Source organism: Pogona vitticeps, chromosome 2, assembly GCF_051106095.1.
Source record: "Pogona vitticeps strain Pit_001003342236 chromosome 2, PviZW2.1, whole genome shotgun sequence".
In the NCBI taxonomy this organism is placed as follows: Eukaryota; Metazoa; Chordata; class Lepidosauria; order Squamata; family Agamidae; genus Pogona; species Pogona vitticeps.
The window spans coordinates 258492871-258509777 of NC_135784.1; the positions used below are offsets into that span (position 1 = coordinate 258492871).

The following is a 16907-nucleotide window of genomic DNA, read 5'->3' on the forward strand; positions in this document are numbered from 1 at the left end:
TCTTATCAGTTTTTGTCTAATTAATCTTTCACATTTTAAAAGAAAGTTTCTAAAATGCTCATGATTTTTAGTGTTTTTCTCTGTATCCTCTCTCCTATACATCTTTTAAAAGTAAAATACACGTTTGAAATATATATTTCCAAGACATGCGTCTTTTAAAAGGTAAAATGTTACCTGTTTAAGGTAAAGGTAAAGGATCCCCTTGACATTTAGTCCACTCATGTCCAATTCTAGGGACAGTGCTCATCCCCATGTCCAAGCCCTTTTTCTTTGTTTGTTTAGTCATTTAGTCGTGTCCGACTCTTCGTGACCCCATGGACCAGAGCACGCCAGGCCCTCCTATCTTCCACCGCCTCCCGGAGTTGTGTCAAATTCATGTTGGTTGCTTCGATGACACTGTCCAACCATCTCATCCTCGGTCGTCCCCTTCTCCTCTTGCCTTCACACTTTCCCAACATCAAAGTCTTTTCCAAGGAGTCTTCTCTTCTCATGAGATGGCCAAAGTACTGGAGCCTCAGCTTCAGGATCTGTCCTTCCAATGAGCACTCGGGGTTGATTTCCTTTAGAATTGATAGGTTTGTTCTCTTTGCAATCCAGGGAACTCTCAAGAGTCTCCTCCAGCACCACAATTCAAAGGCATCAATTCTTCGGCGGTCAGCTTTCTTTATGGTCCAGCTCTCACTTCCATACAACACTACAGGAAAAACCATAGCTTTGACTATTCGGACTTTTGTTGGCAAGGTGATGTCTCTGCTTTTTAAGATGCTGTCTACGTTTGTCATTGCTTTCCTCCCAAGAAGCAGGCGTCTTTTAATTTAGTGGCTGCTGTCTCCATCTGCAGTGATCATGCAGCCCAAGAAAGTAAAATCTGTCACTGCCTCCATATCTTCCCCTTCTATTTCCCAGGAGGTGATGGCACCAGTGGCCATGATCTTAGTTTTTTTGATGTTGAGTTTCAGACCGTTTTTTGCACTCTCGTCTTTCACCCTCATTACAAGGTTCTTTAGTTCCTCCTCACTTTCCGCCATCAGAGTGGTATCATCTGCATATCGGAGGTTGTTGATATTTCTCCCTGCAATCTTAATTCCAGTTTGGGATTCCTCCAGTCCAGCCTTCCGCATGATGTATTCTGCATATAAGTTAAATAAGCTGGGGGACAATATACAGCCTTGTCGTACTCCTTTCCCAATTTTGAACCAATCCGTTGTTCCATATCCAGTTCTAACTGTTGCTTCCTGTCCCACATATAGGTTTCTCAGGAGATGGATAAGGTGGTCAGGCACGCCCATTTCTTTTAGGATTTGCCATAGTTTGCTGTGGTCCACACAGTCAAAGGCTTTTGCATAGTGAATGAAGCAGAAGTAGATGTTTTTCTGGAACTCTCTGGCTTTCTCCATAATCCAGTGCATGTTGGCAATTTGGTCTCGAGTTCCTCTGCCCCTTCGGAATCCAGCTTGTACTTCTGGGAGTTCTCGGTCCACATACTGCTGAAGCCTACCTTGTATGATTTTGAGCATAACCTTGCTGGCGTGTGAGATGAGTGCAATTGTCCGGTAGTTGGAGCATTCTTTGGCACTGCCCTTCTTTGGTATTGGGATGTAGACTGATCTTTTCCAGTCCTCTGGCCACTGTTGAGTTTTCCAAACTTGTTGGCATATTGAATGTAGCACCTTAACAGCATCATCCTTTAAGATTTTAAATAGTTCAACTGGAATGCCATCACCTCCACTGGCCTTGTTGTTAGCCAGGCTTTCTAAGGCCCACTTGACCTCACTCTCCAGGATGTCTGGCTCTAGGTCAGCAACTATATTGTCTGGGTTGTCCGGGATATCCAAAACTTTCTGTCCAAGCCGTAGAACCAGTGTTTGTCCGTAGACAGTTTCCATGGTCATGTGGCCAACGCTACTAGATACGGAACGCTGTTAACCTTCCCACTGTAGTGGTAACTATTTATCTACTTGCATTTTTACATGCTTTCGAACTGCTAGGTTGGCAGGAGATTACCTGTTTACCCAAAACTAATTGATTTCCATCTCTTAATAGCACATGGATTTTAGCCTGAGGTTATCCATGTTTACTTAGTAGTAAGGTCTATTTAGTTTGTGATTACTTACTTTCAAACTGGTAAGTATAGGATTGCATCCTTACAGTTTGACCTGATATACAGTTACTTAGAAGTAATGCAATGAGATTTATTCTGTAGGGAGTCTACATATAATTCCAGCCAGGCAGTATGGTACAACAATGTATGTTTACTGAATTTCTTTGACCAATATTGGATGGGGGAGGGATCAGCTAGATCAGCTAAATGGGAAATATTACCAACACAATAATTAAGGATTGCACTCCTTGTGCAAGCATTGCTGTTGGAAAGTGAAATGCAGATTTTTTTTCACAGACAGCACAATTTGTACAATAGCAATGCTTCTGCTCATGGTATGGTCCTGTACTATTACCCTGATGTGAGGTATTGCTCGATGGAAGCTCAGTAGGGTACTGGCTATTGAGTTTAGCTGGGTGAATACAGGTGATAAGAGTTGGAAGCTTGATGTCTTCTGCCATTAGCTATAAGCAAGGATATGCTTGCATAAGATAAAATACATGTTCCCACCAGGCCTTTTCAGAGTTGGTTTTAAACCACAAAGAGCTCCCAACTGGAAGCAGATGTGATTGATAAATGAGTGCATTATTGAGAGTTCCTGCATTGAAAACAATGAATACTGTAGACATTGTATATCTTGACTTCAGCAAAGCTTTTGACAAAGCACACCATGGTATTCTCATTAGCAAGCTAACTAGGTATGGCTGGACAGAACAACTTTGCGGTAGATAGACATCTGGCTACAGAATTGTACTCAGAGGGTGAAAAATGGCTCTTTTCAAACGGGGTGGAAGTAACAAGTCGGGTATCCCAGGGCTCACTCCTGGGGCCAGTGCTCTTCAACATTTTTATTAATGACATGGATCAGGGCGTGTAGGGAATGCTGATCAGATTTGCAAATGACACAACATTGGGTGGAATAGCTAATACCCTGGAAGATAGAAACAAGATTCAAAATGATCTGGATAGGCTTGAGCAGTGGGCTGAACATCAGGATGAAATTTAACAGGGAGAAGTGCAAAGCACTGCACTGAGAAAAAAGAAACTGAACACACAGTTACAAGATGGGGGATACCTGGCTGATCAATACTAGGAGCAGGAAAGACATTGGAATTGTCACAGATAATAAGCTGAATATGAGCCAACAGTGTGATGTGGCTACAAAAAAAGGCAAATGCTATTTTAGGCTGCATTAACAGAAGGACATGGTGGTGTTGCGGGTTAAACCGCAGAAGCCTCTGTGCTGCAAGGCCAGAAGACCAGCAGTCATAAAATCGAATCCACATGACGGAGTGAGCTCCCGTCACTTTTCCCAGCTTCTGCCAACCTAGCAGTTTGAAAGTATGTAAATGTGAGTAGATAAATAGGTACCACCTCGGTGGGAAGGTAACGGCATTCTGTGTCTAGTTGTGCTGGCCATGTGACCACGGAAACTGTCTACGGATAAATGTTGGCTCTATGGCTTGGAGACAGAGATGAGCACCGTGCCCTAGAGTCAGACACAACTGGACTAAATGTTAAGAGGAAGTATAGTCTCCAAATCCCATGAGGTACTCATTATCCTCTATTTGGTACTGGTACTGCCTCATCTTAAGTTCTGTTTCTAGTTCAGGATACTGCACTTCAAAAGATTAGAACAGTTGAGAGGAGGACAACAAGGATGATCAGGGGTCTGGAAACTAAGCCTTATGAGGAAAGACTGAAAGAATTGGGCATATTTAGCCTTGAGAAAAGAAGAATGAGGGGAGATATAATAGCACTTTTCAAATACCTGAAAGGTTTCCAATCAGAGGAGGGGCAGCATCTGTTCTCAGTCATCCCAGAGTGCAGGACACCCAACAATGGACTCAAGTTACAGGAAGACAGATTTGGGTTGAATAGCAGGAAAAACTTCCTAGCTGTTAGAACAGTACAGCAGTGAACTCAATTACTTCAAGAGGTGGTGAGTGCTCCAACACTGGAGGAATTCGAGAAAAATTTAGAGAATGACTTGGCACATTTCCTTTGATTTGTATTCCTGCATTGAGGAGGGGTTTGGACTCGATAGCCATATAGGCCCCTTCCAACTTCATGATTCTATGAAACTTTGAGAAAAAAAGAACAAAGATATCATTAATGGAGTTTGCTGCCATAAAATGTGATAACTGCTTGATTAAAAGACTTTGAAAAGAGATGAATAAATACATATAGGCTAAATTGGAAAATACAACTTCAGTTCTCCTGAAAGAGGAAGTCTAGAGCAGCGAAAAGCTTGCCCAAACAACCAAACCGCAAATAAGCAAGCAAACGAAATCCCACTATTGCTAGGTGGCAAGAATGGGAGGACCATCACCTCCTTGCTAATTGTGAAGTGGGAATCTTGGTACAGTCCAGTCTGTGCTTAAAAGATTCTTAAATGCAATTTATTTTAACTCTCACTTGGGTTGACCCTTCCATTCACACTGGGGATCATGCTACAGGTTCACACAAAGCAAAGTTTACCCAGTTTAGCAGCAAGCAAGATTTGCACAGTTTATTTGTGGGTAAATTTAGCTGATTTACTTTCGAGTAAGGAGGCAGCCACAATAGTAAATGAGGACAGCTACAGCACGATGGGGAAACATTGGGTTAAGTTTGAGGAGACTGAAGGGAGGTACCAGCCACTTTTCCAACCTTTGTCCTCCGGCTCTGCTGGGGTGTGCTTCCTTGTGGGCACAACCCATGGAGTCAATATAGCTCCCTTCCCTGCCTCTTCTCTCAGCTGTTATTCAGGGGGCTAGGGTGAATTTCTTTTGTGTGTATGTGTTAAATAAAGTGGCATACCAAAATGGCAATACATCAACCTAACATGGTTCTAGAATTTCACAATGTTCGTTGGGCAAAATTTTTGAAAAGAAGATAAAATTGAGGAGGAGGTTTCTCCACCCTCCCTTTTAATGCCACAACTCATCTAATGTGTCACATGGTTGTCAAGGCAGTTAACACCGCCCCCAGTGACATTTTATTGAAAGATATCCATCCACTCAGCGTAACAAAGAGTTATTTTGGATTGTGCTGAATTGTTTACAGTGGTGAATCCATAGAACCATCTGTATGCCAGTGTGGATGGGCTGTCTGTTCCCTGGCCCAGTTGGCATGATCAAGAACTTTTCAGTTCTTTGGAGTAAGGTTCCCTTTACTTCTACATATTATTAGCTGAAAGCAACTACCCTGTGCATATAAGGGATGTTTTCATACCTGTATAATTAGTCCCTAATAATTTGAATAGTTGTGATATTTCTGCATATTAAAGCAAAAGCCCCCCCACAATTAGCATCTTTAAATGCTCTAGATGTAGATGCTTTAAGAAAAACTAAGGCAAAACACCATCACCCTTTTATTTTGTTTGTTTGTCTTGAACATCTTATAAGATGTTCAAGACAAACAAACAAAATATAACAATCCTATATATGTCTTCTCAGAAGTAAGCAGTACTGAATTCAGTGGGCCTAAGTTTTAGGTTAGTGCTAATAGGATTTTTTTTAAAAAAAACTTTCTAAAAGCTTATCTTGATATTGTAAAGAGAACAATATTGTTTAGTGATGGGTTATGCTAAATTGCCATTGCTATTTGTAAGAATGAAGGATGTAAAACTTTATTTCAGGAGACACTCAGCACATTAGTAGCAGAAGTCTCTAAAGAGATTAATATTTCACTGCTATTTGTCATAGTCTTTTTTCTAATTAGGAGGGCACAAAGGGAGTGTGGCTAATAACAAAGTAGTATGGTAAAGGCAAGAGGGGAAAAACTCTCCTGAGGATGGTGTGGTGTTCTCTTTTTCTGTTCTATTTTGTTTCAAATATAATAATGTTGGTAAGTATTTTTGAACCAGGTTTCTTCTCAGCTGTAATGGGATCACCCATGTATTTTGTCTAAAAATTGAAGAACTGTATGCTGAAATGGCCTGGGATCAAAACACTTTTACAAATCTAACCACCTCCTTACATGTAATATAGCTGCATAAACATGTACAATGGTGCCTCGCTTAGCGACGTTAATCCGTGCAGGAAAAAACGTTGCTAAGCGATTTCATCACTAAACGGATTTAAAAGCCCATAGAAACGCATTAAAACGCCATTAATGCGTTCCTATGGGCTTAAAAACTAACTTTAATCGAAAATCCTCCATGGGGTGGCCATTTTCGGTGCCTCTAAAGTGAGGGAACGCAGCGGGCGGTCATTTTGTTTTTCCGGTGGCCATTTTGAAACCACTGATCAGCTGGCTGAAAAAGGGGGCTTTGCGATGATCGCTTCCCCGCGATCATCACAAAGCAAATTTCCCCCATAGGGACCATCACTAAGCGATCGCTTAAACCCCATCGCTAAGCGATTTCTTCGCTATGCTGAGCGATCGCTAAGCGAGGCACCACTGTACTGTATATTATAAAGAAACAGATTGAAAAAATGAGCATAGACAGCTATTTTTATGCTTTCTCAATTTTCTCTGCTTTCTTAGTGATCTTTCACAACATTTGTGTTACATTCAGTGAACCAATATACAGTGGTGCCTCGCATAGCGACATTTTCGTTCTGCAGCGATTTTTGCGGAACGAATTAACATCGCAATGCGAGGCACCACTGTATATATTTTTCTTCCATTTTTTATTGTTAGCCACTCAGAATAGACTTCGGTCTAGATGGGCAGGGTATAAATCAAATAAAGAAAAAGAAGAAAAGAAAGAAAAAGAACATAACACTTCTTAAAATCTGGCAGTGCTTCTTCCTGTGGGCAAGATACTTCCACCAAAACATATTCAGAAGTCTCATTCATCAAATGTCTGCTGTAATGGAAAATTTAAAACCTTTTGCTTTGCAGAGGTCAGGATAATTCAGAGCAACGTAAAACTACAAAATACATTGTGAACGTTAACAGTACTGTACAATTATTAGATGCCTCCTTGCTGTTTCAGTTCCTTTATTGCTTCTTGGTCAGCACAGCAGCAGCATTACTAATGAATTGCCTCTTAATTGCACCTTTATTAGTGTAGATTAGTGAAGCAGTGCTATTTTGCAATGAAATAAAAAGGGGGAAAAGGGGGAGGAAATTAATAATTAACCTCCTTCTCTTCCCCTGGGTAGAAAAAAGAACTGAGAGAGTAAGATGCAATCAAACAACTATTAATGCTGTCACACTGAACTAAAAGCAGTAAACGTGGCAGAAGCAACAAGGAGGAAGCTACTTATTAAAAGCACAGTAATACTAAAAAGCCCTCACATGAGTTGGCAATTTCCCTGCAGTTTTATTCTATGTTTTTAAAAGTAACTACACGTCTTGATGAACAAAACGCAAGAGGCCAACATAGAAAAGATCAGGGTGCACTTTGGTAACAGTGTTCTCTGTCCCTCTCTAAAAAAGGAAGGAAATATGTTGGTTCTACACTAATCTTCTAATGTGGATACCTCCAGATCCTGAGGCTATAGCTATGCCTTAAAAAAGGCATGGTGTCGCTTACCTCTGTAGATTTTGGCATCTCTTTTAAAAGCTATCTGCTACATACTGTATATTGGGGAACTGGCATTTAGCATTACCAGTGGCATACTCTGATTTTTGTGGTCCAGTAGGAAGTGATGCTTAACAGTGCATGCGGATGCACACACTAGTAAGTGCTTTTTTAAAAGGTGACCGCTGTGTTGGATACTCTTCTGAGTAAGTGCTTGCCACCCTTTGTTGAAATTGCCTTGCCATTTTTAACTTGTGCCTGAGTTTGCAAAAGCATCAGCTGACTGCTCTCTGAAGCAGGTTGGACTTCATACATCTCTATGTGTGATTTTACAAAACATTCCCTATCTGATAGCAAAGTCAAAATATTCACACTCTAGTATCGTTATTTGCAGGTGACGATCCATTCTGGATGATTCGTTATGGTGTGATCTATAATCTAGTTATCCTACATCGTCAACTCTCTAGGGATGCAAATCGGGAGGGTTTAAGAAATGCAGTGTGGAGAGCTTTGCAGAAACAAAAGGAAATTGAGAAAGATACCAGAGTCCTGAATGCTTCCAAAGTAGCAGAGGTAAGTGGTTGTTTTAAATCAGTACATAAGTAAGAGTACCATAACTTCATCAACCAATTATTTTTAAACATAAAACAAAAGTAACTTTCAGTCATGATTAATCTCATAAATAGAAACAAAGATCCAGTTACTTTTTGTGGTTTTCTTTAAATACTTTGTTATCTCCTGAAATTGAAAATATATTCTCTCCAATCCATTTCTAAAATTATCCTATTAAACAAAATAATGTTTATTTGGGATTCTATGCATGCTTGCAAGAGAGCAAGAACCACTGAACTCAGTGGAATTTCCATCTGATGTTTAGAGTTAGTGCTGCACAATTTTCATTCACAAACAATGGTTGAAATGCCGTGCTTAGTGGAGTAAATTGCACTACAGTAGGATATTAAATCAGTGAGGTTTTGGTGACTCAGCTCTTCCATAAATTCCATTTATTTAAATAAGCTTACTCTAGTTATAACTTGCTATGCAAAAATAAGTCACAATTAGAGTTGATTCATTTCAATCATTGTAATTGATAGAGGAGATGATTCATGAAATCTCCACTGATTCAAGTGGCCTACTTTGGTGCAGCTTACTGCACTAAGCAACAGGATTTCAGCCAACATGTTCAGCAATGCTATTTTGCTAAAGTTGGAATAGTAAGCATTTTAAAGAGTGGCATTATCCAGGTAAGTGTATAAAATGTTGGGAAAATTACAGTCTTGCATTCTTTAACGCTGGAGGGCAGTGAGTGGGGACAGGACCTATTGTTATTTATAAATATAAATAAATAAATAAATAAATAAATAAATAAATAAATAAATAAATAAATAAATAAATAAATAAACAAATAAACAAACAAATAAATAAATAAATAAATAAAATTATTTACACGTTGCTACTAAATTGATTTGTAACATTTTCCCCACCTCTGGCCTTGGGCCAGGCCTTTCCTGTTTATTCATGGCCTTTTGTTAGCTGTTTGCTTCCTTTTCTTTCCTGACCGAGCTTCAGGAATGAAGCATGGAGTCCTGCTCCACATGAAAAATTCCATTTTACCCCCTTTCTTCTGATTTTAATGATAAGGTGATAACAGTAACTAAACATTTCTTTCTTCTAAAGATGCATCTAGAGTGACTTCTTACTATAGAAAGGACTAGATTTGTGTGATAAGGGAGGGCTGGTGGGCTAAATCACTCCACGTTCCCCCCCCCTCGCCTTGTGCTCTGCTAACCCGAGGAATAACCAAATTCCTAATATAAATTGTTTTTAATCAAACAGTCAACTCCAGTACCATGCCAGATGGATTTTTATTCAAGTCAACAAGTAATGAATATTATTACTTGTTGTTTAAGTATAGTGGATTTTTACTCCTGAAACACAAACAGGCATCTCAAGGAAACACTTTGCTAATTTGTCTGAAGACTAGATTGGGTGGGTGGGGGAAGATGTTATTTTCCTGAGAGGTCTTTCCAATATCCATCAACTGTCAGTATTGAAGTGTCCCTTAATCACTGTTATCCTGTTGAGTAATTATAATATAAATTGAGTTGGCTCCACTTTGCAATAGAATTCCAGCAGTTAAGTGTGTATTCAGATTTCTTAATTGAGATGGTATGTAGAGGTAATCCATTTTCCAGTGAAGTCAGTAAGAAAGCGTCCATTGATTTTAATAGTTCTGGGCTGTCAAATACAGGCAAATAAGAGCATATTACATGTCATACATTTTGAATTAAGTAAGCCTCAGTGTGTTGTGCATGCCCACTGTTCCGTAATATTTCTGTTTCATACCCCTTCACTGCCTACCACCCACTAGCACTGCTTTCAAATGTATGGCTATGATACCTAGAATCATACAATATGAAGTTGGAAGGGGCCTATATGGCCATCAAGTCCAAACCCCTCCTCAATAGAGGAATACAAATCAAAAGATATCTGCCAGGTGGTTGTCTAAATTTCTCTTCACTGCCTTCAGTGTTGGAACACTCACCACCTCTTGAGATAATTGACTCTACTGCTGTACTCTCTAACAGTTAGGAAAATATTCCTGATATTCCACCAAAATCTGTCTTCCTGTAACTTGAGTCCTACACTCTGGGATGATTGATAATTGATCCTGCCCCTCCTCTGCATGATAGCCTTTCAGGTATTTGAAAAGTGCTTCTCAAGGCTAAACATGCCCAGTTCTTTCAGTCTTTCATAGGACTTGGTTTCCAGACCCCCTGATCATCCTTGTTGCCCTCCTCTGAGCTTCTTCCACTTTGTCAGCATTCTTTTTGAAGTGCAATGTCCAGAACTAGAGACAGTATTGAAGATGAACCCTAACCAGTGCCAAATAGAGGGAAATGAGTACCTCATGAGATTTGAATACTATACCTCTGTTAATGCAGCCTAAAATACCATTAGCCTTTTTTGTAGCCACATCACACTGTTGGCTCATGTTCAGCTTGTGATCTATGACGATCCCAAGATCCATTTCACTCACAGTATTGCTGAGCCAGGAATCCCCCATCCTGTAAATGTGTGTTTGGTTTCTTTTTCCTAGGTGCAGTACTTTGCACTTATCTCTGTTGAATGTCATTCTGTTGTTCTCAGCTCAGAACTGAAAACACATCCAGATCATTTTGAATCTTGTTTCTCTTTTCCAGGATATTAGCTATTCCACCCAATTTTATGTCATTGCAAATTTGATTAACATTACTTGTATCCCCTGATCTTTAATAAAAATGTTGAAGAACATTGGGCCCAGGAGTGAGCCTTGAGGTACCGCACATGTTATCTCCACGCAGTTTGAGGAGTCATTAATCATCACCCTCTGAGTACAATTCTATAGCCAACTGTGTATCCACCTGACAGTTGTATTATCCAGCCCATACCTAGTTAGCTTGCTAATCAGAATACCATAGGGCACTTTACCAAAAGCTTTGTCAAAGTCAAGATATACTATGTCTACAGTATTCCCACTGTCTATCAGGGAGGTGACCTGATCAAAAGATGAGATCAGATTACTTTGGTAGGATTTGTTCTTGGCAAATCCGTGTTTGCTTCTAGTTATTACTGCATTGTTTTCTAGGAGCTTGCATAGTGATTGATCTATAATCTGTTCCACAATTTTCCCTGGGATTGATGTCAGGCTAACCAGTCTGTGGTTCCCAGGTTCCTCCTTTTTGCTCTTTTTGAAGATAGGAACAACATTAGCTATCATCCAATCATCTGGCACCTCACCCATTTCCCATGATTTCTAGAAAATAATGGACAGTGGTTCTGAGAGTTCTTCAGAGAGTTCTTTCAATACTCTTGAATACAGTTCATCTGGCCCTGAATATTTGAACTTCTTCAAGGTCGTAAGGTATTCCTTGACTATTTAACAATCTCCAGCTGCAATCTTGTCCCCTCCACCTGCACTTCACACTTGTCTGGAGGGTCATAGTTTGTCCTTTGGAAAAAGACTGAGCTAAAATAGGAATTGAGTACTTCTTCATTTTCTTTGTCATCTGTTATCATTTCCCCATCTCTATTGAGTTGCTGAACCATTGTTACTTTTCTTTATGTTTTTCTTTATGCACAAAACCGAAGAATGCTTTTGTGTTGCTTTTAGTGTTTCTAGCTAACCTCAGTTGCTAGCCTTTCCCCTTGTGATGCGCCCCTGCGTGTCCCCAGATTATTTCACTAGCCTGAGCCCCACAATGTGTCCCCTTCTTTACGCTGCCACCAGTTGACTTCTGTCAAAAAACTTTAATTAGAAAGATGGAGGTCCAAGCTAAGAGTAACATTGAACAAAGGTTTATTAGTAACAGATCACATAAACAGGCTCTTCAAAGACTTAATGTATTAAGTAGTTAAATAGTAAATTGTTTCACTCTTAACTCTCTTTAACTCTTAACTCTGCCACTCTCCTAACTCTCACAGACATCTACTTCATTCTTATCTCTGACTCAAACTGACTTCTCAAGTCAGACTCTCATGATCTTCCTCTAACTGTCTTGCTCTCACAAACTCCTCACTGCTCTTCTCTGACTCACTCCTCCCTTCTGGTTTCTCTGTCTCCACCTCCTAACAGCTTTCATTGGTGTATGCAAATAACCTGCTACATGAGCCAAAGCAGGGTGATCGCCACAGCCCTCCTAATGCCATCCCTGCAATTCTTTGCTGCTTGTCTGTACTTTTCCTCTGTGGTCTGGCCTCCTCTCCACTTCTTACATGTGTCCTTTTTTGTTTTCAGTTCTCTCTGAGCTTTGTCCCACACTGGCCTTTCTTTCTTTCTTTCTTTCTTTCTTTCTTTCTTTCTTTCTTTCTTTCTTTCTTTCTTTCTTGCTTGCTTGCTTGCTTGCTTGCTTGCTTGCTTGCTTGCTTGCTTGCTTGCTTGCTTGCTTGCTTGCTTGCTTGCTTGCTTGCTTTTATTTCTTTTATTAATTCATTTTGCTGTTTCCCACCTTTTTTTCTTGTTGGAATTGTTTGCCTTTAAATTTTTCTTTTTTATAAATTCCAGCCCTTCTTGGATGCCGTTTCTTGTTAGGATCTCCTGCCATGGGACCTTACTTATTGCTGTCCTGAGTTTATTAAAACTGGCCTTTAAAAAATCCAGCATATATGTGTGACTACACTCTGCTTTGGTTTCCTTTGAAATCAAGAATTCTAGTAGGACATGGTCACTCTCGCCCAGAGTTCCCCTTACTGCCACTTCCTACACCCAATCATCTCTATTGGTTAGAATCAAGTCAAGGATAGCTAGCCCTTTAATTTATTTCTCCCCTTTTTGTAGAAGAAAATTTTCAGCCACACAAGTCAGGAGTTTCTTGGAAAGGCCACATTTGGCAAAATTTGCCTCCTAACATATATCAGGATAAGTGAAATCTCCCGTCAATACTACATTGTGTCTCTTCGAAATCCCTAGAATCAAAAGTTTCCTCGATTGGGCGGTTGATAGTAAACACCAACTACCATGTTCTTTTTGTTTTTCGCCACAACTACATTGATCCAGGTGCTCTCAATGGGACAGCCAGTGTCCCCCTCCTGTATTTCTGTCCAGGAATGTGTATTGTTGACTCCACCTCCCTCTCATGTACTCCTACAAGGTCTGCTCTTTGACTTGGTCTGCTTTCTGTCTGCCAGATTCCTCATCAAGAACCTGAAACCGTTTTTGCAGTTACACCAGTGAAGATTATATTTTCCTTCTTTTGCTACTATGACACAAAGTGTGTGTTTTGTTTGTGATGAATCTCGCCTATCGCCTATCCATCCAGTGGATCCCAACTGATTGTCCAAAAGCATTAGTAGGCAGAAGAAGTTAGAGGACACTCAACACTTTCTTCCTTCTTGAGCCTGCTCTGTTTTGATAAATAGGACAAATAGCCCATTGCTTTCAGTATTGTCAGGCATTGTTCTCAGGCTACAGTCATTACTTCTGACTAAGGAGTTGTTTCTATCCTGCAAGTGGCTGCTCTTTTTGCCCTGGGTCAGAAATATATGGTGGTCATCACTCCAGGACCCTGGTACAGGGAAGATGGGAGTCCTCAAGCCCCCACGGCAGTAGGGTGGGGGAGGCTCAGTATGAAACAATTGGGCAAAATTGAATCAAGGCTCCTGTATAATTGAACCCTATCAAAAAGTATTAATCAGAAGTAAAAAATGGTTAGGCACAAAAGATTGAATCTGTGGCTGCAGTTGATCCTCACTGGAGTTACTGAGGCCACATGCAGATGGAGGAATTAAAGAACCTCATAATGAGGGTGAAATAGGAGAGTGCAAGAAATATTGGGTTTCAATGCATGGAAGTGAAGTCTAGATAGACATTGTGGTTTTCATAGGTTTTTACAAGGAAGGTTGATTGAACTGAGAGAGAAAAGCAATTTCTACTTCCTCGGCTGTGCCCTTAGGCAGGATATATGTCGACAATTTCTGCACTTAGAGGCTGAAAGCCAGCAGCATAATTCATGCAGTGTAAGGCCAATGATGTCATCAGCCACATTGATTTGTTAGAAATAGAACATATTCCAATTCTCACACTAAAGGTTCTGAGACTCCCATGGAATCCCTTTATCAGCAGGAAACAACTGGGGGCTGAGGGACATGACTGGAGGGGAGTCTTTAATTACTGAAAATTGCAGCTGGAATGATTTTATCAGCGGTGCTGGTGATGTTGGTGATATCTGGAATTTGCAGTTTTGCAAAATAGTTGCTATCACTTTAGTTAATTTATGATTCTGGGTTAGATAATAGAATTTTTGCAGTAGTTGTTGTTGTTTAGTTGTTAAGTCCTGTCCGACTCTTTGTGACCCCATGGACCAGAGAACACCAGGCCCTCCTGTTTTCCACTGCTTCCCGGAGTTTGGTCAAATTCATGTTGGTAGCTTCGATGACACTGTCCAACCATCTCGTCCATTGTTGTCCCCTTCTCCTCTTGCCTTCACATTTTCCCAACATCAGGGGAGTCTACTCTTCTCATGAGATGGCCAAAGTATTGGAGCCTCAGTTTCAGGATCTGTCCTTCCAGTGAACACTCAAGGTTGATTTCCTTCCAAACGGATAGGTTTATCTCCTTGCAGTCCAGGGGACTCTCAAGAGTCTCCTCCAGCACCACAATTCAAAAGCATCCATTCTTTGGCGGTCAGTCTTCTTTATCTCTCACTTCCATACATCACTATTGGAAAAACCATAGCTTTGACTATGCGGACCTTTGTTGGCAAGGTGATGTCTCTGCTTTTTAAGATGCTGTCTACGTTTGTCATCGCGTTCCTCCCAAGAAGCAGGCGTCTTTTAATTTCGTGGCTGCTGTCAACATCTGCAGTGATCACGGAGCCCAGGAAAGTAAAATCTGTCACTTCCTCCATATCTTCCCCTTCTATTTGCCAGGAGGTGATGGGACCAGTGGCCATGATCTTAGTTTTTTTTATGTTGAGCTTCAGACCATTTTTTTGTGCTCTCCTCTTTCACCCTCATTACGAGGTTCTTTAATTCCTCCTCACTTTCTGCCATCAGAGCGGTATCATCTGCATATCTGAGGTTATTGATATTTCTTCCGGCAATCTTAATTCTGGTTTGGGATTCATCCAGTCCAGCCTTTCGCATGATGTATTCTGCATATAAGTTAAATAAGCTGGGGGACAATATACATCCTTGTTGTACTCCTTTCCCAATTTTGAGCCAATCAGTTGTTGCATATCCAGTTCTAACTGTTGCTTCCTGTCCACATATAGATTTCTCAGGAGATAGATAAGGTGGTCAGGCACTCCCATTTCTTTAAGAACTTGCCATAGTTTGCTGTGGTCAACACAATCAAAGGCTTTTGCATAGTGAATGAAGCAGAAGTAGATGTGTTTTCTGGAACTCTCTGGCTTTCTCCATAATCTAGCGCATGTTATTTGCAATAGTACTTGATGGTAAACAGCGTCATAGGGTAGTGGTAGGGTAAGAAGACAGCAAAAATGAGCTGCAAATTCTATATGTTTCTTTTAATGCAGTGACATCATAAAGAGTAATCATTGGAAGTCACAAATAATGTAATAGTACTATAAAAGAGCCTCGTGGCGCAGTGGTTAAAACGCTGTACTGCAGCTAAAACTGTGCTCACGACCTGGGGTTCAAATCCCAGGTAGCCGGCTCAAGGTTCACTCAGCCTTCCATCCTTCCGAGGACGGTAAAATGAGTACCCAGCTTGCTGGGGGGGCAATGTGTAGCCTGTATAATTAAAAAATTGTAAACCGCCCGGAGAGTGCTTGTAGCACTATGGGGCAGTATATAAGTCCAATAAATAAAAATAAATAAATAAATAAAAAGGTATGGAACTGCCTGTAATTTCTCCCTTGAATCCAAACTCCTCTCTCTCAAGTGGTGCACCAGAAGAACAGTATCTGTAGGTCTTGACAGCACTTTGGAAACGTATGAAAATTCTTTTTAAAATATGGTCCATTTTTCATTACAGAAATAGGCTTTGTAATTCTGACAGGTAAAGAAGATAAATTTGTTATAAGTACTTTCTACAGTGAAGTTAAATTATACATTAAACACTCTGCCTGTTCTTATCATCTTAGGAAATTAGATAAGTATGTTTGATTTATTGAAATAAGAGGGAAATGGGCATAGAGGATTTAAAATGCAGCACTTTGATAGCCAACTGCTCAAAGGGGAATTAGGCTAGTGAACATCCTAGGTATTCTTGTGTAGCTATCCTGGCTTGTTTGCCTTTGGTCCATTGAATAAGTGTAAATTAGGACCTGAACTATAACTTATGTCTTAATGGAATGCTAATCTTAGAATAATAATAATTTTAGATCTGCAGAGCTGGAAGGGACTCTATGGATCATAAAGTCCAACCCCTGCCAAGGAAGCAAAGTGGGGAATTGAACTACTAATTTCTGGCTCTACAGCCGGATATCTAAACCACTGAGCTATCCATGGAAAAAGGGGATAGGGTGATGATAGTGAGTAGAGTAGATATTCTGCTATATTAACACTTTGTGCATCAGTTTCAAGGGACTACTATACCGGGAGTCAGTTATAATGTAGCTGGCCCTAGCAGATAGTCAGAGATACTATAGAACAATCTACTAAAGCTAAGCAGGCATGGATTTGGGTGAAACCTGGTAAAGCTAAAGAAGTATGAATCTGCCAGACCATAAACCATCACATATGACATCCTCTGAATTCCACTGAGAAGGTGGGATATGAAATATAAATACTGTTGTGTGTTCATCAATGTAATTTAAAGGAAACTCATAAATACTTGGGCTGGTAATTTTTCTGAGTTGGTCTGAGTAGGACTTTAGGTTTCTCTTTGATGCTTTTTACAACGTG

At 40.3% G+C, this 16907-nt stretch overlaps 1 protein-coding gene across 5 annotated transcripts in view; it reads left to right on the plus strand.

Annotated features, from left to right (window-relative positions):
• TMEM232 (transmembrane protein 232) overlaps positions 1-16907 on the plus strand; it is a 218430-nt gene that overhangs the window by 107011 nt on the left and 94512 nt on the right. For all 5 annotated transcript variants that reach the window (XM_020779999.3, XM_020779996.3, XM_072992470.2 and 2 more), the window contains one exon: positions 7954-8132. In XM_020779999.3, coding sequence (XP_020635658.3) covers positions 7954-8132 — 179 coding nt within the window. The remainder of the gene's footprint in view (positions 1-7953; positions 8133-16907) is intronic.